Consider the following 24,616-nt stretch of genomic DNA (forward strand, 5'->3'; position numbering starts at 1 on the left):
GGGAGTTAACTTCACATTTACTGGCGAGGTCATCTCGACCACTTTATATGCACTCGTTAGAAAACAGTTTTTTTTCAGTCTTCCCGTATGGTAAAAGAGTTTATTAAAGTCACCCACTGGCCTACATTAGACTGTTTGCTTCCGCTGTTCTAGGACTTCCTAGTTAGACTTCGGCACTTCGCTACGTTAATTTCTGTAACGTTTTTGCAAAATTCTGCCTGTTTCATTCGTGCATTCACTAACTCAGATCGTTATGGCGTCTTCCATTTATATGCTGTCTTCTACGCTGATAGTCCTATACTCTCGTGCAGTCTGGAACTGCATGCTGGGTCTAGATAAGATAGACCTGTATCCCAGTCATTGTGGAGACTATTGACGCAGTGACATCTTCCTTATCATCCTGTGGACCTGTTCTGATCTACCATTTGCTTTTGAGTGTGAAGTGCTTGTTCTTAAATTACAAATTTGTAACAAAGTTGCTTAATCATTTCCGGCAAGAAGGAAGTACTTTGGCGCGTAATTAAGGTATCTGGTGTACCGACCTTCAATAACCAATCATTAACCATTGTGTTCACGATTGATTTTGAATAGTTATCTCTACCAAATGTGAGATGTGATTTGTTACCGCTAACTCAAAGAGTCCTTGCTTGTGTCTGTGCGAAAGTATCGAAGGCGTCCAAACTGGTGGTGTCCAAGAATTCGCTTACCTCCGGTGGTCGAATACACAGATGAAGTAATTCAGGTCGTAGTGCGCATGGTAGGCAGTTCTTTACGTAATGTTCTACACCTTGCTTATATGCCAACCACCAATATTATTCAGCTACAAGACGTTCTTTTATTCTGCTAGAAGAGGGCCTTGTGCCTACTGTAACGCCTTATTTCGCGTTGGAGCTGGTACCATGAAACGAAATCTGAGTTCTGTCACTTAAATACTACTATGTGGCTGCATTACCTGAAAATCAAATTCATTGATTTTTAACGCCCGGCGCGTTAACCAGCTCGAAGGGTCTTGTAGTCCTAAGAGCCACTTCAAAGCTGTATATTCCGTAATGATATTTAATTTTCTCCCATGCAAATAACACCAAATGTTATTCCGCATATGCTGCTCAGAACCTCCTTTGCGAAGTGGTTATTTTCCTGCTCCATCCAGTTGCTGTGAACGGTGGACACGTGGATTTTCTGCTCCATTCTCTTTCTGCCGTATTATAGAGCCGAGCACATAATTACTCTCGTCTCACAACAGCACAGATTTCTTCTCATAATCCGGGAAAACTAATACATGTTCATTGTTAAAAATTCCTTTGACTGACTGAATGCCTCCTCGCACTCTACTGACCAATTAAATTTCAATCCTTTCTTCAGAATATGCGTCCCTGGTTGCGAAGACTTGCCTGAAGCCCAGGTCACAGCAGTGTACCACAACTCTCTAATGTGGGGAGCTACAGCCCTTGACATTCATTCATTTTTTTTGGCATCAGTCTACTGACTGGTTTGATGCGGCCCACCACGCATTCCTTTCCTGTGCTAACCTCTTCATCTCCGTGGCACTTGCAACCTACGTCCTCAATTATTTGCTTGACGTATTCAAATCTCTGTCTTCCTCTACAGTTTTTGCCCTCTACAGCTCCCTCTAGTACCATGGAAGTCATTCCCTCATGTCTTAGCAGATGTCCTATCATCCCGTCCCTTCTCCTTATCAGTGTTTTCCACATATTCCTTTCCTCTCCGATTCTGCGTAGAACCACCTCATTCCTTACCTTATCAGTCCACCTAATTTTCAACATTCGTCTATAGCACCAAATCTCAAATGCTTCGATTCTCTTCTGTTCCGGCTTTCCCACAGTCCATGTTTCACTACCATACAATGCTGTACTCCAGACGTACATCCTCAGAAATTTCTTCCTCAAATTAAGGCCGGTATTTGATATTAGTACTCTTGGCCAGAAATGCCTTTTTTGCCATAGCGAGTCTGCTTTTGATGTTGTCCTTGCTCCGTCCGTCATTGGTTATTTTACTGCCTAGGTAGAGAATTCCTTAACTTCATTAACTTCGTGACCATCAATCCTGATGTTAAGTTTCTCGCTGTTCTCATTTCTACTACTTCTCATTACCTTCGTCTTTCTCCGATTTACTCTCAAACCATACTGTGTACTCATTAGACTGTTCATTCCGTTCAGCAGATCATTTAATTCTTCTTCACTTTCAATCAGTATAGCAATGTCATCAGCGAATCGTATCATTCACATCCTTTCACCTTGCATTTTAATTCCACTCCTGAACCTTTCTTTTATTTCCATCATTGCTTCCTCGATGTACAGATTGAAGAGTAGGGGCGAAAGGCTACAGCCTTGTCTTACGCCCTTCTTAATACGAGCACTTCGTTCTTGATCGTCCACTCTTATTATTCACTCTTGGTTGTTGTACATATTGTATATGACCCGTGTCTCCCTATAGCTTACCCCTACTTTTTTCAGAATCTCTAACAGCTTGCATCATTTTATATTGTCGTAAGCTTTTTCCAGGTCGACAAATCCTATGAAAGTGTCTTGCTTTTTCTTTAGCCTTGCTTCCATTATTAGCCGTAACGTCAGAATTGCCTCTCTCGTCCCTTTATACTTTTCCTAAAGCCAAACTGATCGTCACCTAGCGTATTCTCAATTTTCTTTTCCATTCTTCTGTATATTATTCTTGTAAGCAGCTTCGATGCATGAGCTGTTAAGATGATTGTGCGATAATTCTCGCACTTGTCAGCTCTTGCCGTCTTCGGAATCGTGTGGATGATGCTTTTCCGAACGTCAGATGGTATGTCGCCAGACTCATATTCTACACACCAACGTGAGTAGTCGTTTTGTTGCCACTTCCCCCAATGATTTTAGAAATTCTGATGGAATGTTATCTATCCCTTCTGCCTTATTTGACCGTAAGTCCTCCAAAGCTCTTTTAAATTCCTACTCTAATACTGGATCCCCTATCTCTTCTAAATCGACTCCTGTTTCTTCTTCTATCACATCAGACAAATCTTCACCCTCATAGAGGCTTTCAATGTATTCTTTCTACCTATCTGCTCTCTCCTCTGCATTTAACAGTGGAATTCCCGTTGCACTCTTAATGTTACCACCGTTGCTTTTAATATCACCAAAGGTTGTTTTGACTTACCTGTATGCTTAGTCTGTCCTTCCGACAATCATATCTTTTTCGATGTCTTCACATTTTTCCTGCAGCCATTTCTTCTTAGCTTCCCTGCACTTCCTGTTTATTTCATTCCTCAGCGACTTGTACTTCTGTATTCCCGATTTTCCGGAAGATGTGTGTACTTCCTCCTTTCATCAATCAACTGAAGTATTTCTTCTGTTACCCATGGTTTCTTCGCAGCTACCTTCTTTGTACCTATGTTTTCCTTCCCAACTTCTGTGATGGCCCTTTTTAGAGATGTCCATTCCTCGTCAACTGTACTGCCTACTGCGCTATTACTTATTGCTGTATCAATAGCGTTAGAGAACTTCAAACGTATCTCTTCATTCCTTAGTACTTCCGTATCCCACTTCTTTGCGTATTGATTCTTCCTTACTGATGTCTTGAACTTCAGCCTACTCTTCATCACTACTATATTGTGATCTGAGTCTATATCTGCTCCTGGGTACGCCTTACAATCCAGTATCTGATTTCGGAATTTCATTCTGACCATAATGTAATCTAATTGATATCTTCCCGTATCTCCTGGCCTTTTCCAAGTATACCTCCTGCTCTTGTGATTCTTTAACAGGGTATTCGCTATTACTAGCTGAAACTTGTTACAGAACTCAATTAGTCTTTCTCCTTTTTCATTCCTCTTCCCAAGCCCATATTCTCCTGTAACCTTTTCTTCTATTCCTTCCCCTACAACTGCATTCCAGTCGCCCATGACTATTAGATTTTCGTCCCCCTTTACATACTGCATAGCCCTTTCAATATCCTCTTACACTTTCTCTATCTGTTCATCTTCAGCTTGCGACGTCGGCATGTATACCTGAACTATCGTTGTCGGTGTTGGTCTGCTGTTAACTGAACTTTAATAAAACCACAAACAACTGATGATTTAAAGATGACCAGCTGTTTGCTGTTTTATTCAAGGCCAGTTTGCCACGGCAATACACACTGTTCAGCCACTGTGTGACCACTTGTCGAAGCCAGAATAATCTCTTGGAGTGCAGACCACAGAGAGGTGCACGAAGGGAGTCAGTGATGTTGTAGACAGTGCCAACAGGAATGTGGAGCCATACGGACTGCAGTGCTGTAGCCACTTACGCTCGTTTTCTCGGTTGATGATCCATGGTGCTAGCAGCCAGATCGAAGAAGTCTCTCAGATTCTGGATTGGGTTAACATTCGAGGAGTTTGATGGCCAGGTGAGTAAGGTGAACTCATCCCAGTGCTCCTAGAACCACGCGCGTGGACTGCGAGCTGTGTGATTCAAATGGTTCAAATGGCTCTGAGCACTATGGGACTTACCTTCAGAGGTCGTCAGTCCCCTAGAACTTAGAACTATTTTAAACTAACTAACGTAAGGACATCACACACATCCATGACCGAGGAAGGATTCGAACCTGCGACCGTAGAGGTCGCGCGGTTCCGGACTGTAGCGCCTAGAACCGCTTGGCCACTACGGCCGGCAGCTGCGAGACTCATTGTCTCGTTCTGGTAGTAGATGCCATCATGCCGAGGAAAAAAATAGCATTTTGGGATTCCCATCCATAGAGAAACTTGTGTTGTTGCCCTCTGTCTTCCAGAATGAAGACATTATCCAAGTAATGCCACAAGATTGCCCAGACTATGACGCTCGCTCCTCTGGTCTGAATCCTTCCGACGATCAGGTTATTCGCCTTCAGATGTTTCACGCCGTACACTCCAACTACCAAATGCCATCTAAAAATGCCACTTGTCGCTTCCGGTTTCGGTACTGGCGAACAGATCACAGCTTTTGTCACCGATGAACAGGTACGAACCACGTATCTTCTGAGGAGGGCCATAAGCAGCAACGTTCGCTGAACGGCCGTTGAGGAGACGCTGTTAGTAGCTCCTCGGTTGAGCTGGGCTGCCAGTAGCTCGACAGTTGCACGTCTATTCGCCCTTGCACGTCTACGCCGCTTTCTTTCGCCTCTGTCCTCTGTGACCTGTGGTGCATCACAGTTGCCTTGGTGCCAGTTTTGGATAGCGCCTTTTCGACATGCATGGTACACTTCCACCACGACGGCACACAAAAAGTTTACAAACTTCGCCGTTTTGTAAAAGCTTCCTTCCTTCGTCCGAACTTCAAATAAATCGCCCTGTTTCTCTAGATTTAAGATTAGCTACATTTGGAAATATATGGTATCATATACAATTATTTGGAGATGAGACCATAAGACCGGGCAAAAGTTTGTAATGTTTTATAAAACTGTAGCTCTTCCACAACTTATTTATGGTAGATTGGTTTAAATGACGGGGGCGGGGGGGGGGGGGGGGGCAGGGACCAAACTGCTAGGTCATCGGTCGCTTGCTCCGAACAAAGCCACAAGGGTGAGGAGAGAGGTGTATATGTAGGGGAAGGCGAGGCAAGATGGGGGAAGCTGACTTTAAACCCTTACAGAAGGGACAAAAATATACACATTCAAGTAGTTTTGATTATCATTTGTTTACTTAACCATTTAATTACTATAGCATGCAAAGAAACCTGCAAACTTATTAGATTTAATTAGAAATACCTCGATTTCAAGGGGAACTAGCATGAATTCATCTCTAAAGCTTAAATAAGGACTGGAGTAACGAAATCATGTGACGATAAGGTTTCGAAACATGTTCTGCGAATTGTAGAATCAGGTATTACGTTTTATTTAGGCCTCTTACTTTCACATAGTACACACGTGTGGACAGGCTCGTCATCATCCCTCTCTATCCCTGCACAAGTGTCGTGGGCCCAGCGTCCGCAGCTAATACACCGTATCCAGCCTCCTTCAGAGAAGTCATAGCAGTATAAACATTCTCCACTCTCTTCCTCGTTGTCATTCGACCTCAGTTTATTATCCCTTGAGCATGAAGGGGTGGTTAAGACGTCAGTAACGTTCGTCACTTTTTCGTTGTCATTATGTCCTTTTTCTGGTATCCCACGTTTATTAAACGTCTTTGAGAAGAGTTTTCGTTTACGTGCAGTACGTTTGGGGACTCTTTCGTTTAATTTCTTCAGATAGTTCACTCCTATAAGGAGATTCGTTTAAAACAACGAGTTTTCCACGCCTGTTAGATGGTTTTCCTTCTGGTTTTTTTATGCATCTTTGGAATGGCTGAATGAATGAAGGCTTTGCCGAATAAACTTGCGATCTGATGCAGCGAACAACTTTTCCAGGATGGGTGCGAAGCCACGATTCTTACTTCATCTTCGTAAAATTTACAGAGAGGTTTCATAAATGCCACGTCCAATGGTAGAAGATGGTGTGAGCAGTGTGGTGGCAAACACAGCAACACAACCCCATTTTCGAGGGCCACATCTATCAGTTCTAAATTCTTGGTGTGCGTTTTGTGGCCGTCCAACATGAGAAGTATTGGTCTTTCCTTTGACGGTCCAGTAAATGCAATGAACTTCTTAAACCAAGTCAAAAATAGTTATTTCGTCATCCAACCAGTTTCTTCGACTTCTGCCCAGCCACTAGGGGGCAGGCCAGTCTCAAACGCTTATTGCATTCGAGGACAAATTAACATCGGTGGACCAAACTGCTAGGTTGCGAACTGAAAGATTTCTGCAGTCACAGTCTGGCCTCTTTCTGCTGAACTAACTGCTCCCACCTGTCTGCGCCCTTTCAAAGCAACCACCTTTGTGTGACTTTTTGGAATGCCTGTTAAACGAGTCTCATCGCAATTGAAAATTCTGACTCCCGTAAACTTCAATGTGTCTAATTGACTTTCTAACAGATCGAAATACCGATCTACAGCAACTCGATTAAACGTCATTGCTCGTGCGATTGAGGTGGCCTCTGGTTTTCGTATTGTTGAGGTAGGATTTCGTGCAAGAAACCCATTTAACCAATCTCTTCCAGCAGATTTGGCTGCCGTTTTAAATCGATGTTTGACGTTCAGCTAGCTGAAAAGCAAGTTCACAAAGTTCTTTAATTGTTAGGCCAAAATACTGTCCTTCCATCTGTGTTAAGTAGTCTAAGTTCTGCCTCTTGTTCTGGGGTAAACACACTAGTGATAGGTCCTAACCTTTTCCCAACTCTATAGCCAGGATTAGCACGTTTCTTTGCCACATGTCGTTCAATCGTTGTCTGTGGCACGTTGAACTGTCAAGCAGCCCTGAAAGAACCTATATGACCTCCTATAACAGCATTTACAGGGCCTTCCATTGACTCCAATGACCTATCTTGCCTAGACGTTTGTCCCCTATACTTGCGAACCATATGAAATAAAACACTTCGAACGTCAGATCATTCCTGGCAATCCATATTATATAGTAAATACCGTATTTCCAATAGTCAGTCGTTAAAGCTTAGCAAGAATACTGACTTTGCACATTTTGTGTATTTTTATTCACCATACAGCCTAAGGCATACCTTGTAATTAATTAGGAAGCGTTGGAATAACGAATACCATTATATTTATAATTGTATTCAACGTATAATGTACGTGTTCAAAACCCGCAGTGAGGTAAACACACGAGACGGTAAGAACGTAATGGTTGGACAAATAGTAAGGGCGAGACGGGGAAGCTCCACATCTAGCCCCCTACCATGCTGTCAGGTTATGTTACCTACATGAACACTCTTTAGTGAACATTGACTACTGACACAGTTTACTGTTAATAAGACTTACTATTCAGTGCTATGTATACAGTCTGGACAAATTTTCACGAAACACCTGTTTTAGGACCTCTAAAGTGTAAAACATTGCAAATCAGTATAACAACTGCACGTACCTTGCAAAGCTCACAGAAACAGCCGCGAAACTAAGGTTCAGCAATGTCAACACACTGGGACCTGTGTATTGATGATGTTGACGTAGCTATCCACAGATGGCAGCACTCTAATGTAGCTTATAGCCCTTCCCCGTCTTACCCCAACTCCCCATCTTACCCCGCCTTCCTATATAATCTCAAGATTCACATCACAAAATGGGGAGAAAGGAAGAATGACGGAAGGGCAACAAACATTTAAATGGAAACAGGAGAAGAAAACCACAGAAACGCAAGAAACAGGTAGAAGAAATTAAAACGACACAGCAGATTACCATGGCTCGCTGACCATAATAAAAAGGAGAAGCCAGCCACTCCTCAAAACATTGAAACCTCCACCCAAAAAGCACTAGGGTGGACGACACAGAGGGACAAAGTACATGAGCTAAAATTTAGATCAAATGACAAAACCCACCCTCACGAATAAGCGTAAAACTAAATCAGCCAATGAGGCGTTGTCAGATAAAATTAGCGGCAACGCGTCCGGTAACCGAAGATTTCATCGCAGGGCAGTCAAAGTGGGACAGTCCACCAGTATGTAGGCTACTGTCAACTGGGCGCCGCATCGACACAGACGGGTCTTCACTGCGCAGGAGGTAGCCGTGGGTCATCCAAGCGTGGCCAATACGGAGCCGGCAGAGAACCACAGAATCTATGCGAGAGGACCGCGTGGAGGACTGCCACACATTCGTAGTCTCCTTAATGTCACGCAGTTCATTGTGCGTACTGAGACTATGCCATTCCGTCTCCTAAAGCCGAAAAACCTGGCGACATAAGAACGAACGCTGCTCAGTTATTGCAATGCCGATATCAGTAAGTGGTTTCCGCGTAGCATGTTTGGCCAGCCTGTCAGCAAGTTCGTTGCCTGAGATTGAGATTCCGACATTTCCTGGGGTCCACACAAACACCACTGAACGACCGGACCGTTCCAGAGCATAGATGGGCTCCTGGATGGTCGCTACTAAGGGATGACGAGGGTAGCACTGGTCAGTAGCTTATAGGCTGCTCAAGGTGTCAGTAAACAGAAGAAACGACTCCCCAGGGCATAAACAAATGTGCTCAAGAGCACGAGATATAGCCACTAGCTCTGCAGTGAAAATACTGCAGGCTTCGGGAAAGCTATTCTGTTCAAAATGTTTTCCATGGACGTACGCGAATCAGACGTGACCATCAGCCATCGAGCCCTCGGTGTTAAACCACTTCATGGGCTCGGTACATGTCAAGAATCGAGATGAAGTGACAGGACCTTGAGTATAGGTGGTAAAGCTAAGGACTACAGTTCAGACAGAAGGGGTTGGACGTGAACTGCAATTTGAAGCCCTGACCTGGGCCGCCGATGCGGGAGATTAATCGCCGTGGGTGAGAAAAGGAGACGGTAATTCGGATGTGCAGGAGAACCACGAACGTTTTCAACGTAACTGGCGAGTAGTTGTGCATACCTGACCTACAGTGGGGGACTCCAGACTCCGCAAGGACACTGGTCACCGGACTCGTCCTAAAAGCTCCCATCGCTAGTCTAACGCTACAGTGGTGCACTGGGTCGAGTCAACGCGATGCTGAGGGCGCCGCTGAACCATAAACCCGTCTCCCATAGTCAAGGTTCTGTAGAGCTGGAGCAGCGTAGAGCTATCTGCACCCCAGTTGGTGTTCCTCAGGCAGCGGAGGGCATTCAGGTGCTACCAGCACATCCGCTTAAGTTGAAGATGAGGCAGCCAAGTTAATAGGGCATCGAAAACCAGTCCCAAGAATCTGAATGTCTCCCTACATTGAGTGGATCGTCATTAAGGTAAAGTTCTGGTTCTGGATCAACGGTACGACGCCGACAGATGTGGATAACACTCGACTTTGCGGTTGAAAACTGAAAGCCGTGGACTAGAACCCATGACTGCGCTCATGGATGGCTCCCTGTAGGCGCCGCTGAGCAGTACGAAATGCAGAAGTCTTCTACATACAGATAGGGTGAGAGACGGCCCTACAGCTGATGCTAGACCGTTAATAGCAACTAAAAACAGAGATACACTCAATACATAGCCCTGTGGGACCACGTTCTCCTTGATACGGGGGGAGGGGGGGGTGCAAGGAAGGCACCAATTTGGCACAGAAATAACGAAGAGACAGCTTCGGAAGCGGACCTCTGATACTCCACTCGTATAATGTGGCAAGGATATGATGTCGCCAGGTGCTGTCATACGCTTTTCGTAAATCAAAATAGACGGCAACCAGGTGTTTGTATCTGGAAAAGGTTGTTCGGATGGCAGACTCTAGGGACACAAGATTATCAGTGGTAGAACGACCCAGACGGAAGCCGCCATGGCATGGAGCCAGTAGGTTACATGACTCCAGGACCCAACCTAATCGCCGACACATACGTTCCAGCAGCTTACAAAGAACGTTGGTGAGGCTGATGGGCCGACAGCTGTCCACATCAAGCGGGTTTTCGCCAGGTTTGAGCACTGGTATGATTGTGATCTCCCGCCAGTGCGATGGAAAGACGCCATCGCACTAGATCCGGTTGAAGATCACGAGGAGATGTCGCTTGTAGTCAGACGAGAGATGTTTATTCATCTGACTGTAGATCCCAGGGCCCAGGAGCTGTATCGGGGTAATGTGCAAGGGCACTAAGGAGCTCCCACTCTGTAAATGGGACGTTATAGGGTTCACTGTGGGGTGTAGTGAACGAGAGGACTTTCCCTTCCATCTGCCGTTTGAGCGTGCGAAAGGCTGGGGATTAATTCTAAGATGCAGAGGCGCGAGCGTAATGTTCAGCAAAGTGCTCGGCAATCGTGTTGTGTCTGTAGATAACACGCCATTTATGTTAACACCGGGATCACCTGCTGGGGTCTGGTACCAAAAAAACTCGTTTGATCTTTGCCCAGACTTGGGAAGGTGAGCCGGACGGTGTGGCCGAGCGGTTGTAGGCACTTCAGTCTAGAACCTCACGACCGTTATGATCGCAGGTTCGAATCCTGCCTCGGGCATGGATGTGTGTGATGTCCTTAGGTTAGTTAAGTTTAAGTAGTTCTAAGTTCTAAGGGAAGATGACTTATGGCACCCAATGGTCGACACGTACCTCTCCCAACACTCCTGTTTCCGCATTTTGATAAGCTGGCGAACGCGGGCACGGAGCCGTTTGAAGGCTATGAGGTGCTTCAGGGAAGGGTGTCGTTTATGCCGCTGTAGAGCTCGCTGGCGTTCCTTAATTGCCTCAGCGACTTCCGGCGAACACCAAGGGAATGTCTTTCTCCAGGGGCATCCTAAAGAACGAGGGATCGTGTTTTCCGCCGCAGAAACAATCGTTGTAGTTACCTGCTTAACCACCTTGTTGATATTACCGTGTGGGGGAGGGTCAACGGTGACAGCAGAGGTGAAGGCTTCCCAGTCTGCCTTGTTTACAGCCTGTCTGTGTAGGCGTCCGTGAGCCTAACACTAGGGCAGTGACAGGAAGATGGGGAAGTGGTCACTATCACACAGGTCGTCATGTGCTCTCCAATGAATAAGTGGGAGAATGCCAGGACTGCAGACCGAGAGATCAATGGCCGAATATGTGCCATGTGGCACACTGAAATGTCTGGCGGTCCCAGTATGCAAGAGGCAGAGGTCGAGTTGTGACAGTAAATTTTCGACGTCTCTGACTCGGCCAGTAAGAACTGTGCCACCCCACAAGGGATTATGAACGTTAAAATCTCCGCGAAGTAGGAAAGATTTAATGTAGCTGATGCATTTACGGGTACTGCACCATCTGGAGGAAGACATATGTTGCAGACAGATATTTCCTGCCTCGTCATTATCGTGACTGTCACAGGCTCACGAGGAGTTTGAAGGGGCCCAGGTTCACTGCATACTGACTTCAGGACATAGACGCGAACTCCACCTGGCGCACTATTATAGTTGCTACCATTCCTTTGATCTCTCTCATAGCCACGGAGGACAGGGTCCAGATTGCTGGGAACCAGGTTTCCTGGAGGGCAATGCAGAAAGCAATTGTAAAGCTTAAGAGTTACCGTAGCTCAGCCAGTTGGTGGAAAAAACCGCCGCAATTCCACTACAGGATGATGTTATTGTGAGGCTGGGAATGCATGAAGTGCACAAGGAGGCAGTTTATGCCTTAGGGTCACCTGCTGCCTCCAACTGAGTATTTGTAGCCATTTATTTGGTGGATGAGGCATCAGGGACATCCAGGTCCACAGGGGATGCTAAGATCTCCACTACATCTTCAGATGCAGATTGATAGGGAGTGGTGATGATGGGGCCACTAGAGGGTCATGATTGTTAGACTATTACTTAGTTTACCTGCTCTCTCTTTTCTATTTAGGGGCTTGCTGAGAAGATTTCTCCAAACCAGCTTCCAGCACAGAGGAAGTCTGACGCTCTTGATCCAGCAACTATTTGCTCCTTGAGCCACTGGTGGGTGTCTGCCGTTGCATTATTGGTGGAACTTTAGGGAGAGTGGGCCCCCAAGGGACCCCTTTTACGTGAGAAGCCGGAGGAGGCTGTTTCTCTGGCAGTGGGGAAGGGACCAATGTCCCCTGTGTTTGGGAGGGAGGGGGGCCTTGCTCCTGAAGTAGGTGCTTTCGGAGCAACGGAGGAAGATTTGCCCCCTACCACGAAGGGGGTGGATGTGTTTTGGTGGCCTGGTGGGCTCTTTGTTCGTGGCACAAAGGGAGGAATCCATGGCATTTGGGACGGCGATAATGTAGCTGCAACATGTGTCTAAGTCAACTGAATGAGGTGTTAACGTTTCGAATTTACGTTTAGCCTCTGTGAAAGTCAACTTGTCCAGGGTCTTTTACTCCATGATTTTCCGCTCCGTTTGGAGTACTGGGCATTCTGGCGAGCAAGGGGAGTGGCGCTCTCCACAGTTGATGCAAGTGGGTGGTGGTGGACATTGAGTATCTGGGTGCAGTGGAAGTCCACAGTCTCGACATGTGGCGCTGGAAGGGCAACAGGAAGACATGTGCACGAACCTCCAGCACTTAAAGCACCACATAGGGGGAGGAATGTATGGTTTAATGTCACAGCGGTAAACCATCACCTTGACCTTTCCAGACAATGAATCACCCTCAAATGCCAAGATGAAGGCACCAGTACCAACGATGTTGTCTTTGGGTCCCCTGTAAACGCGCCAGGTGAAATGAACACCTCGCTGTTCTAAATTGACGCGGAGCGTGCCGTCAGACTGCAAGAGGTCACGGTGGAAAATATTCCCCTGGACCATGTTGAGGCCTTTATGGGGAGTGACTGAAATTGAAATACCACCCAGCTTGTCACAAGTGAGTAACTGTAGGGATTGGGCTGGGGGATGCTGTCTGAATCAAGACTGCGCCGTTTCGCATCTTTTACAGTGCTGCAACTTCTCCGAACTTATCCTCAATGTGTTCAACGAAAAATTGAGACACATTACGTAGCGAAGAGTCCCCATCAGTTCTGCTACAGACTAAAAACTGAGGCGAATATGGCTCTTTCCGTTCGGTATCTTTACATTCCTTCCATGATGTATCAGCGATGGGGGGGGGGGGGGGGGGCGTTTAGGGCGATACCTGTCGGCATTTTACTCTATCTTGCCCTTCTTAGAGACTGATGGTGCCGTACAGTCACCAGCAAGAAATTACTTTGTCGGCTTCATTGCTTGTCATTCTTCCTGATACCACCAAATCCGATCAGGATCTCTCCCTACAGGCGCCACCCAGCCACAGCAAAGTCCAACTGGCATGATGGGCCGATGAAGGGAGTCCTGATGCCCCAGGAAGACAGGCATCTACTCCTTGGCATCTGTGTAGAGTGTACAGCTCGGGCATCAGCAGTACGATCCCTGTGTTATCAGGGGGCTACCACCAAAAGGGGCCTCACCAAAACGGACTGGCTACCGTTCTGGATATTGGGTGCAGAAAAATCCAATATTGACGTGGGGGCTGAAGAATATGACATGCCCTGGAAAATGTCCTCGCCCTAATAGTTGAATCGCAGGTGGAGACGCAAAGCCTTGACGAGATCGAATCTGAGGGCACTCGTGCACCAAGTAAGGCGTTCTTCCCCATATGGTCCGCACTTCTGTAGAATATTGGAAGTGGCAGGTCAAACCTTAGAAAGGGACCTGAACTCATAGGGCCGAAAAGTGAGAGAGCCCTTTTAGTCGTCTCTTACGACATGCAGGAATACCTCGGGCCTATTGTAACACACGGACCCACAGGAGGGGGGGGGGGGGGGGGGGACATTTCATGGGAGTGAGTTCTGGGAACCTGCAAAAAGAACAGAAATGAAATTTCTAAAAAGAACGAAAGGCTACTCAATTACAGACCACACACAAAACTAAACATTGCAGCAAGAACTGAAGGGGGTGGGGGACAGTTAAAAGAGAAACCAAATACAGCAACACTTTGTATGAACACGTACGAAGAATGGATACTAAAAGAAGGACAGTAAACGACTTCCCCAGCTAGCCTTAGGCTATAAACCGGCTGAAATCAGTACTGTTCGAAGTCCTAAGATGAAATAGAATTCAGTTTATGATGGCGGAACAGGCTCAACGCCTAATGCAAGAAGCGTAGAAGAATTACTGTGAAATGCCACCGGAGATTACGGTCCTTTATACCAAAATACTCAAAATATCACTGACAACATCTAAGTCTTGTTGGAGGAGTTCGGGCTCGCCGCGCATAAAAGACGCTGTTTGGTATTATCAGCCCCTGACAAATTTGGTTTCCTCGAAAAGCTCCAGTTGCAACAGGCATGACCCATCTTTGATATCGAGAGAATTTTGTAGGACAATCTGTAAGTTGAAAGACCTACCTGGCGCTGACTGCGGCCACCAGCTCCTTGCCGAGTGGGTCCCGATTATCGAAAACTTCCGGCATGAGGGAGCGCAGCGTGTAGTAATTGTCCAGCCGCTCCTTGGTCCTCTCCAGCGAGAACTCGCAGCCTCGCAGGAACGCCAGCAGCCACGCGTCATCTGCAGAGAAAGGGAATCTCAGATACCGGTGAAACAGTCAACAACAAGCGACCTTCGTTGGTAAAGCAGGGGCCATTACTCTGACTGATTTGACGCGACCCGCCATAACTTCCTCCCCACTGCCAACGCCCTCGTTTTGGAGTAGCACGGCGACCACGGCAACACTAAGCAATACCTTTCCACAAATGCCATGCAACATGTTAACTGGCGGTGCCAGGGTTTGGTGTGCGACAAGAAATCGTGCTGCAAAGCTTCTGTGGCCCAGAACAATGTCTTTAAAGATGTCGCATGCTCTAAGTTGGAAGCCTGCGCCTCAATCCCATTGAAGTACCATCATAATAGTGTATTATGATTTTGCAAACAAAAGCAGAATCTTATTTCTTGATCGCAGCCTTGGGTAACGAAAGGAAAATAAATAAAAAACATTATGATGAGGGAGAAAGTTATTTTAGTTTCTGAATGACGCAACCAGCCGGAAATACTTTTTGGATGTTTTATTTTATTGCCATAACCGGTTTCGGGTTGCAATGCCCACATTTTTCGTTACATAGATGTTTTGGATAACAGATGTCTTCTGCTTCTCAATATAATCCAGTAGATGATGGTTCGTTTTGTTATGTTTCTTGTGGTTCTCTAGCTCTATGTACACGTTTTTGAAATCCACCACATCACACACATTGAAAGTTACTGTGGCACACTTCACAATATTCTTAAAATGCTAGTTAGCATCGCACATGTGTTATACACGTGATGTTTTCTTTATAACAAAACCAATTATCATCTACTGGAATATACTGTGGGGCAGACGATATGCTGTTAACCAAAACATCTCAACGAGAAATATTAGCCATCTGAAGATGGGCATAGTAGCCCGAAACCAGTTGTGGCAGTAAAATAAAACATTCAAAAAGGATGACGCAATCAGCCACAAATTCAAGTATTGTTAACGGCCATGGAATTCACAAGACCCAACACGAATAAATTAACAGAATTTTTTGTTGTGCGTCAAAAATCAACAGATTTGTTCAGGAAACAAAAGAGTGAAGATTAAGCTTTGTTGCATGAATGAGTTTATAAAATTTAAGATACTTCTTGCATAAGGTAATGCAAAAAAACTTAACTATCTTGACACAATACTGACTGGTAAATTGCTAGTAATTTTGGAATTTTAAGCTAGTGGTGACAGATTTCCCTTATTGATGTGCATGTTCCGCATGTCTGAACCAAGTATTTCGATTATCCTGCAAGTATACAGAGTTTTTCACTAGGATTTTGTGCATGTAATTAGGTTAGCAGTGTCATTACACACACACACACACACACACACACACACACACACACACACACACACACACACACACACACAACCAGAACTCTACCGACAAATTTTGAGGGGGTGTTAGTAGAGACCGAACCAAGAGCGAAATCTCTAGTAAACATGGTCTTTAAAATGCGTACCTCGTACCTTAAGAGCTACGAGTACTTGTTGGGTAGAAGAGATGTATTCCACAGTAGCGAAAATGAACAAGTGCTGGTAACTCTTAACGTATGCATTTTAGAGCCCATCTTTACTAGATGTTTTTTTCTAGTTTTGGTACATACTACCAGCTCTGATGGTTTGTCGGTGGAATTCTAATTCGCCTTTAATATGGAATAGGTCATTTTCAAATGATTCTTCTTTTGTTTGGAGACGGAACGCTTTTCTTCAACTATTGAAGTTTTTACGTTCGCTACAGAACATTGTAAATTTTTCGTTCTGTTCCTTACTTCCAAACCACCTTGCTCACTTGCTGAACATGTAGAAAATCTGTTACGAACTCAGAGGAATCATGGATAGCGTGAAGATCACTGCTGTGACCACCGTCACACATGGTACACAACCGTAATGACAAGAGCACCATCAGTCAGGCATTCTCCAGAGTCGAGCCACATAGCTCCAATCAGTCACCACATAGAGGGCACTCTTAACACCACCACACAGGGCGCTGATACCAGGAACTATTTTCTTCAACAAAATCCATGGTGGTTACAGTTAAACTTCCGGTAGTTGGGAATACCTCATGGCAAACGAGCGATCGTTTGAAATTGGAAGTCTGTGGAAACATTTGTAAGGACAAGCCGAACAAAGAAAAACTGTTGAAAGAAACTTTTTAATTCCCACGTGGGAGAATAAAATTTGTTCAGTGCATACGATGTTTACTTGCCACTTTACAAACGTTGCTCGATGTGACAATCTGCTGCATCCACGACACGCTGGAAAGGCACTAGAGGTTACCCTACTGTTGCCCGAAACATCTCGGGTGGGATGTTGGCTGCCTTCTTCACTCTGATTATCTTCAGCCTCCAAAAATGTGTTAGTATCCCGTCGATAAACTCCGTCCTTGAGGTAACCCCACAGCGAGAAATACACGGATTCAAATCTGGTGATGTTTGTGGCCACGCAGTTTGGAACGATCGGCCGATGATTCGATTTTTTCAAAATGTGTTACGGGGTAACAGACGTCACGACCAATGTGTCAATACTCTAAGAACAGCATCGCTATTGGTGTTTTGCCAAGACGGCTTAACGAGTAAAGCCGTGCTCACCTTGTCCGGACCCATGTTTACTATTTGCAACTGCAGTTCACAATGACGGCATTGTTTCAGTCCTGCATCACCGAAACAGAACCGGCACGCAACGGAAAATCCTGACACTCATACTAACAACGCGGATCCTGAAGCGCATAGTCTGAACATCATTCCTATGGAGTTGGGTACCCATACGGCAAATAGTTTTCCGTCTATACTGGCTGAAGTAGCGAAAGTTCAGTTATAACCACCCTGCAGATCGCAGATGGACGTCCTTCCACCGTTCTTGCAGATCGAGTTGTTGTTCAGCTCCAACCGCGGACCAATTCAATGAAGTCGCCGCAGTTATGACCGGTCAACTTTGAAAGACTGCTCATCAGACAACAATCGCCGAGCGTCGAAATGTGTACCTTCCTGTACGGAGTAACATTGCTGAAAGCATAGCAGATTATTTTTTAACCAACTGTGAACAGTGTTCTTCAGCTCACAAGAAACCTTTCTAAAAAAATTACTACTAGCACCATGTCCACAACACATTGCTATTCATAAAAGGAAATGACCGACATACAAACTATAGTCGCGGAAGTCAATGGCTTAAAAAGTAATTGACTATACAACTTTAAAAACAAATCGATAAACCTTCTGGTTCCCACAGTAACCAACAACTAAAAACACACTTTCGAAATCGACAGAAAACCAATCTCTAGAGATGGAATAACTAATCATACATCTACACACCCAAAATCTCACAAATTGGCATTCTTTCATTCCATGACAAACAGAATCCTAAATCTGCCAGTGCAACAGGGGGACCCATACCTGAAGTAATGAGCACACTGCAACAGATGACACCCACGAACCATTATGACCCTAATATTGGTCTACAAATATACAAAGAAACACATCCTAAATAGACCTGTAAATAAAAATAACACTAACGAAAGAAACTACATTAAAAAGATCACCTACGTTCCAACACACTACATGAGGAAACTATACGATAAAATAAACATCCTACTAAAAATAAATACAGATGTGAAATTGGCCTTCAGACTAGTAATATTAGCACGAAACTACGTTCAGAAAAATCCACACTTCAGAATCACTCAGACAAATTTACAAAATTAACTACAATAAGAATACAAAATTTTTATGTAGGACAGATGGGAAGAAATTCCGAGGTCAGATTCAGAGAACACATGAGGGAAACCAATAACAAGCAATGAACTTTCTTTACACACCTCAGAAATGAAAAACACGAAGTTGACAGCATTTGAGATGCACTACAAATCTTGCACAAAATCCGCAAAGTGCAATCATGAATATTGCGGAGGAATTTGAGGTGTATATACGCACTGAGGATTATCCCCACATTTTTAAAAAATTATTGAAATTTTTTACAGGTATAAAGGATAAAAAACTACAGGAGATTACAAACACATCAGCTAAAGTTCCACAGACACACGACCAGAAACAACAAATATCTTTCAGTAAACATAACCAACTAGCTATTGAACTTTAATTTCTATGACCTTCAAAACAACAGGAAAGTTGTAATACACGTGCAACATCAAATCACCGATCAGTTTTAAAACGTTATTAAAACATGTTATTTCTAGTTATTTCTAGCAACTACGGGCAGCGGTAATAGTTTAATCACAGTTACAAATGTCTGTTGAAAGGTATGTGCTAAGGTCTGATCAGGTTAGCTCCAGAAAATAGTCGGTAGTTGCCAACCGCAAGGTGGAACGAGTATAATATCTTTGAGTAGGAGGATCTTCGATGGTTAAGAGAGCCGGGGGTGCAAAGTAAAAAAACTGGGGAGTCGCAGGTAGGTGCCCGGAGGAAGCAGATGTGTGCAGAGAGCGTTAAGGTAGGTCGCTGCCCCTGACCAAACTTTAGCACGTAAATGAGGGAAGATATATAATCATTTGAAATTGGTTTTTGTTAGATAATGTTCAGAGTTAGGATTTCTATGTCCAATGTTTGACGCAGTAAGCGTTTCGTAAAATTTTTTGTAAGAGTGATTCTTGCTACGAAAATGTTTGAAATAGTAGGTTGTGTGTACGACTTAAAAGTTTAACAATATATATATATATATATATATATATATATATATATATATATATATATATATTGAGATCAACATTGTGTTTAAATCTAACAGCCTGAATCATAATCCACATCCTTTGCTGGTATTGAATATGAAAATGAGTTGTAAACTAAAGTTACCCACCAATGAAAGAACGAAGTAAACATCAGGGCCAAAAGTTAATTTCCCAGGACCATCTTAATGCCAGTGCACAAACGGCATTATTCTCTTAAACTTGAATGCTGAGTCAGATACATGTTGCACTTCTGGCAAAAGGGAGGAGTGCAAGAAACAAGTTCACAGACGCAGTCAGATGCAGGTTTGTTGAATAATTAATTTAGAACAGTCTTATCATTGATACATTCACAGAATAAAAGGATACAATTTTGGTTAGATACTTTCACTGTCTACAACGTCAGGACGGGAGTAGAACACCCAATGAAGAACCTTTATAAATTATGTTTGCACAATACTGGTGAAGGCAATAAAGCCGAAATAACCTTGTACGAGTTCTGTTCAAAAAATCCCGACGCTTCGTCCACAAAATTTTTCTATGTTTTACCTTTTGTTGTGCATGGTCTACTTCGAAATACACTCCACAGTTCATACACTACACTGCTCCTAACGCCGTTTCCACCTCGGAAAGCAGCCTCTTGCTGGCTCGCGCGAAGCGCTGTCTGCGAATTGCCTTTCATCTCGTCTATCGTTGCGAACTTCGTCCTTTCTACGAAGTTTTCAACTTTGGAAATGAAGAAAAAAAAAAAGTCCGCAGGGGGGCCACATCTGGAGAGTACGGGGGATGAGGCAGTGATTTCGTTTTTCTTGCAGTAGTCACCCACCAAAAGGGGTGAATATGCGGGTGCATAATCGTGATGCAAAAGCCATGAGTTGTTTCGCCACATTTCAGGCCACTTCCTTCTCACATATTCTCGCAGGCGTCGCAACACGTCCCGATAGTACCATCGATTAACAGTTTGTCCCTGTGGAACGAATTCATTATGCACTAATCCTTCGAAGTCAAAGAAAACTATCTGCATGGCTTTGACATTTGATCTGACGCGAAGAGCTTATTTTTGTCTTTGAAAACCTTTCCAGACCCATTGGGTGAAGACTGAACCTTCGTCCCAACATCATAATCATCATAATCGTAGACCCACGTCTCCATCAGCAGTTACGATTCTCTTGAGAAAAATCTCTCATTTTGGCGGATTCAAAAGCTCTTAACAGATTGAAACGCGATGGGCTTTCTGGTCTTCACTCATGAGCCTCTGGATGAAATTGGCGGCAACAGATGCATTCCAAGACACTATCAGGATTTCATGACATGATCCAACGGAAATGTTACGTTCTTCCGCAATCCTTCAGACAGTCAGTCTTCGATCGCCACGGACAATTTCGTTTACGTTCCTGACAGGAGCGTCGTGGGCAGACGTCCAAGGGCGTCCTGAACGAGGGCCATCTAACTTCCGTCCGGACATTTTTACACCGAGTGAACAATTCGTAACACGGAGTACGGCTGAAGTACTCATCATCGTAGGCTTCCTGCGTCAATCTGTGTGTCTCTGAAGGTTTCCTTGAGTTTCACCCAAAATTTAACGCAGACGCATTGCTCCTCTAACTCTACCGTATAGAAATTCACAAACTGTGCGACAACGTTTTACTCAATACAGCACTAAACAATAACAGACATACAACAATGAAACTTCCGGCAGTCGCACATTAAACACAGGTGTGTGTGCTGGGGTACCAGCCTCACTTCGGTCCAACACACCACTGGCGCGAAATTACGAATGTTCCGTAATTTTTTGAACAGACTTCGTATACAAAAATAAAATATCAAGTAGCACACTGTCTACTAATTATCTGGATAATGTTTAAGTTTTACCGAACTGAACTAATAGAGTGTCAACTGACAGAAGTCCATGAGTGTACTATTCAATTAGTCATCGTACGGTGAGTTATGTTAACAGAATCAGAACTGCACTCAGTGCCAAGCCTCTCATCACAGTTTAGTATTTGCTGTGTGTATTATTTTAACAGATGATAGCTACTCGTTTCATATTATGATCCCCACATTCTTCGTGTCAGACATTTCATCGTCCTGCAACCAGGTCAGTTGCATGCTTGCAAGCACGCCATCGTCAATACAGCTGCAAGGAGGTTCGCTTCCCGCTACCTTTATACATGACGCCAAACTTCTTTCGTAAGCACAACAGTCATAATCTGAAGAGTCTGTATCGAGAAAACCGACAGTTAAGGTGACTAGTTTGCTACCAATTTTGTTGACAGAGCACCAGGAAAGAATCCCATCCCTAATTAAATCTGCAAATAATCATGAACAAATTTTCACTGTCTCCAGTAAGATACTGTAAGGCCATTAGTTTGAAACATTTTATCCCTGGTATTGACATTCGCAGATAATCAGTTCGAGATTATTTAATGGAATTAGTGTAGCTTCATTATAAAAGAATAAACTTCACAATTGTTACCGCGAGATGCTAAAACGTTGGGGTTTGTCTCTTACAATGAATCTCTAATTCCATCATTGACATTTGCGGGACCGCTTATCGTGAAACTGTCGCTTCCAGGTACCTACACAGCGATGGGACAAGGGAAGACAGCTGCTACACTTCCCGTATACCCCCCCTCCGCCCCCCTTCTCCCCCCCCCCTCCCACCCTAGAAAGAAAATCTAAACTTCGCAAGCAAAACAACCTTAGTAGACGGACACGTATTAACTCATTATCAGTTGGAAGAAAGCCAGAATACGGAGACAAGCTACAAGTTGTAATGACACATTCCGACGCAGAGACATACAATACCTTAAAGGCTGCGCCAAAGATTAAATTGAGAGGCATGTAGGTTATAATCTTTGTAATGTTCACATTGGATTCTCTTTTGTTTCATACTCCAAGAAGGAGCTAAGGGACACGTTCGATTGTTGCCTCGTGGAGGATGGACGTAATTTTTGGTGTGTGCGGAAAGGCAGCCATATTGTTAGTAATTATGGTTTGTGCGACGAGCTGAGCAAGTTTTATTGTCTTGTGATTAAAAAAATAGTGAGAAGTATCGAAGTGTTACGAAAATTATTTAAAGCAACGTAGCATTGTATTCCTTGGTTTCCACCGTCTTCGTGAAGTGAACCGATGCCGACTTAGGAAGATACACACGGTCAACAAAGAGAAGAGCTTCGATGGCGACTGATGAATTAATATTGTGGCAGAAGGACTAATTCTACGTCTAAGGTGAGAACTCTGATTAAATCAACAATGACGTAGAATTCAAAATGTAATTAATCGGAATGGTAAATTATATTAAGGCATATTTCACGCAGCACTGTATTTGTCCCCATTCAAGCCGGTCAATACAATCCGTAAAAAAGCCTTTAAAAAATTCTAAAGTTAAAAACTCAATAAAAACAATGTTTTTTATTTATTTCGCCACACTGGCGACCGCTGACAGGGACAGTGCTGGTGGAACAATGAGTAAGTACTTCATTGTTGTGCTACAAATGTACTTGTACTAATTACTGTTTCTCTGTTACATGACGCACATGGAAAATGACGAATAAGGTGAAACAATATTAACTGTATAAACGGATGGCACAATAACCAGAAGGAACAAGGACAAGGAGTTACAAAACTAACGTAATCGTGAGTGACGCAGCTCAGCCGGAATTAAGGTAGGAAAGCGCAAACGCATGCAGTGGCTGCACCTTGGCTTAGCTCCACTTAAAGCAGAACCTTTTCCTTTCCATATTAAAATCCTGTAGTGTTTGTGGCAACACACAATTACACTTTGATAATTACTTTTTTATGTTCAACAATCGCAGAATTAGAAGACGTAGTGCGCCATCTTGTAAATTTCCGACGCGCAACAAATAATCGCGAGATATTTTTATTAATTCAACTGCGAGAGAATTTAAAGATTTAGATTAACAGTAAAGTACAGATAAAAATAATATCTCCACAATGGAATCGGAGAACTTTAATTTGACAAATGTTCATGGACACGTCACCGATTCTGACAATAGTGACGTAAATGATGACAATTAGTTTTTCAGCACAACATAATTTAGAAGTAAATACAATTCAATTGCACTCCACAGGGATTAACAATAACGAACCACTTGCAAATGAAACCTTGTGCACAGTCGATGAAGCATCGATTACCAGATCAGATGAAAATATTTCGCGTGAAATCAGTGAACCTAGCCCGGTTTCGATTCAATCAGAGCGTGGCAGAGAAACAATGGCAACAAATAATGGCATAAATAACAACACACAAGCTTCATCAGTTACGCTTGGGGCATTATATAGTCTGATGTCAAATGTGAGCGAGCAATTATCTGATTTAAAGATGAGTCACAGCACAACGAACACAAAACTGGCGAATCTAGAAATAAGCCACAACATGACAAACACAAAATTGTCAAACATGGAAATTGGGTTCCAACAGCAGTTTTCAAGTGTAAACACGCAATTTGAAAATATACACAGACATTTCGATCAACGCTTAAATAAACTCGCCAATGTCTTCGATCTTTTGATCGATTTCAAAGTCATCAAAACCGTCAATAGTGTATACAATGTATTGGCAAATGACTTAGAAAAGAAATTGTCAGATCTTACAAACAAACAGGAACTGTCAGAAATAGTAGAAACACACAATCAAACACAAACCGTACAAAAAGAAATACATGAAAACGTACAGGCTATTCAATTAAATTTAACAAGAGTACAGTCCGCATGTGAAGAAATACCTGACCAAGTTAATAAAGTTAACGAAGAAGTCGGTTTTCTGAAACAGGAGACTCGACGTATCAACGCGGACATTATCAAAATAAATGAAACTTTAGAAAACGGTAATGTAAATGAATCAATAACTGACCGGGAAACAAAACTTTTTGAAAAATTAGGTAATGAAATCAAAGTAGCCGAGGACAGAATACGCAAGGAAATTGCTGGTAGACTGAATGTTTCAAATGACTTGCCTACGTCAAGGAACAGGCAGCGCGACACTTATTCGCCCGTGCCAGATTACGATGTCAATAACG

The 24,616-nt window shown here is 43.8% G+C and overlaps 1 protein-coding gene across 1 annotated transcript in view; it reads right to left on the bottom strand.

Moving 5' to 3' along the window:
* Positions 1 to 24,616, bottom strand: part of LOC126418754 (alpha-tocopherol transfer protein-like) — a 176,092-nt gene that overhangs the window by 111,967 nt on the left and 39,509 nt on the right. The window contains exon 3 of the mRNA XM_050085679.1: positions 14,742 to 14,901. Coding sequence (XP_049941636.1) covers positions 14,742 to 14,901 — 160 coding nt within the window. The remainder of the gene's footprint in view (positions 1 to 14,741; positions 14,902 to 24,616) is intronic.

Source organism: Schistocerca serialis, chromosome 9, assembly GCF_023864345.2.
Source record: "Schistocerca serialis cubense isolate TAMUIC-IGC-003099 chromosome 9, iqSchSeri2.2, whole genome shotgun sequence".
Lineage (NCBI taxonomy): Eukaryota > Metazoa > Arthropoda > Insecta > Orthoptera > Acrididae > Schistocerca > Schistocerca serialis.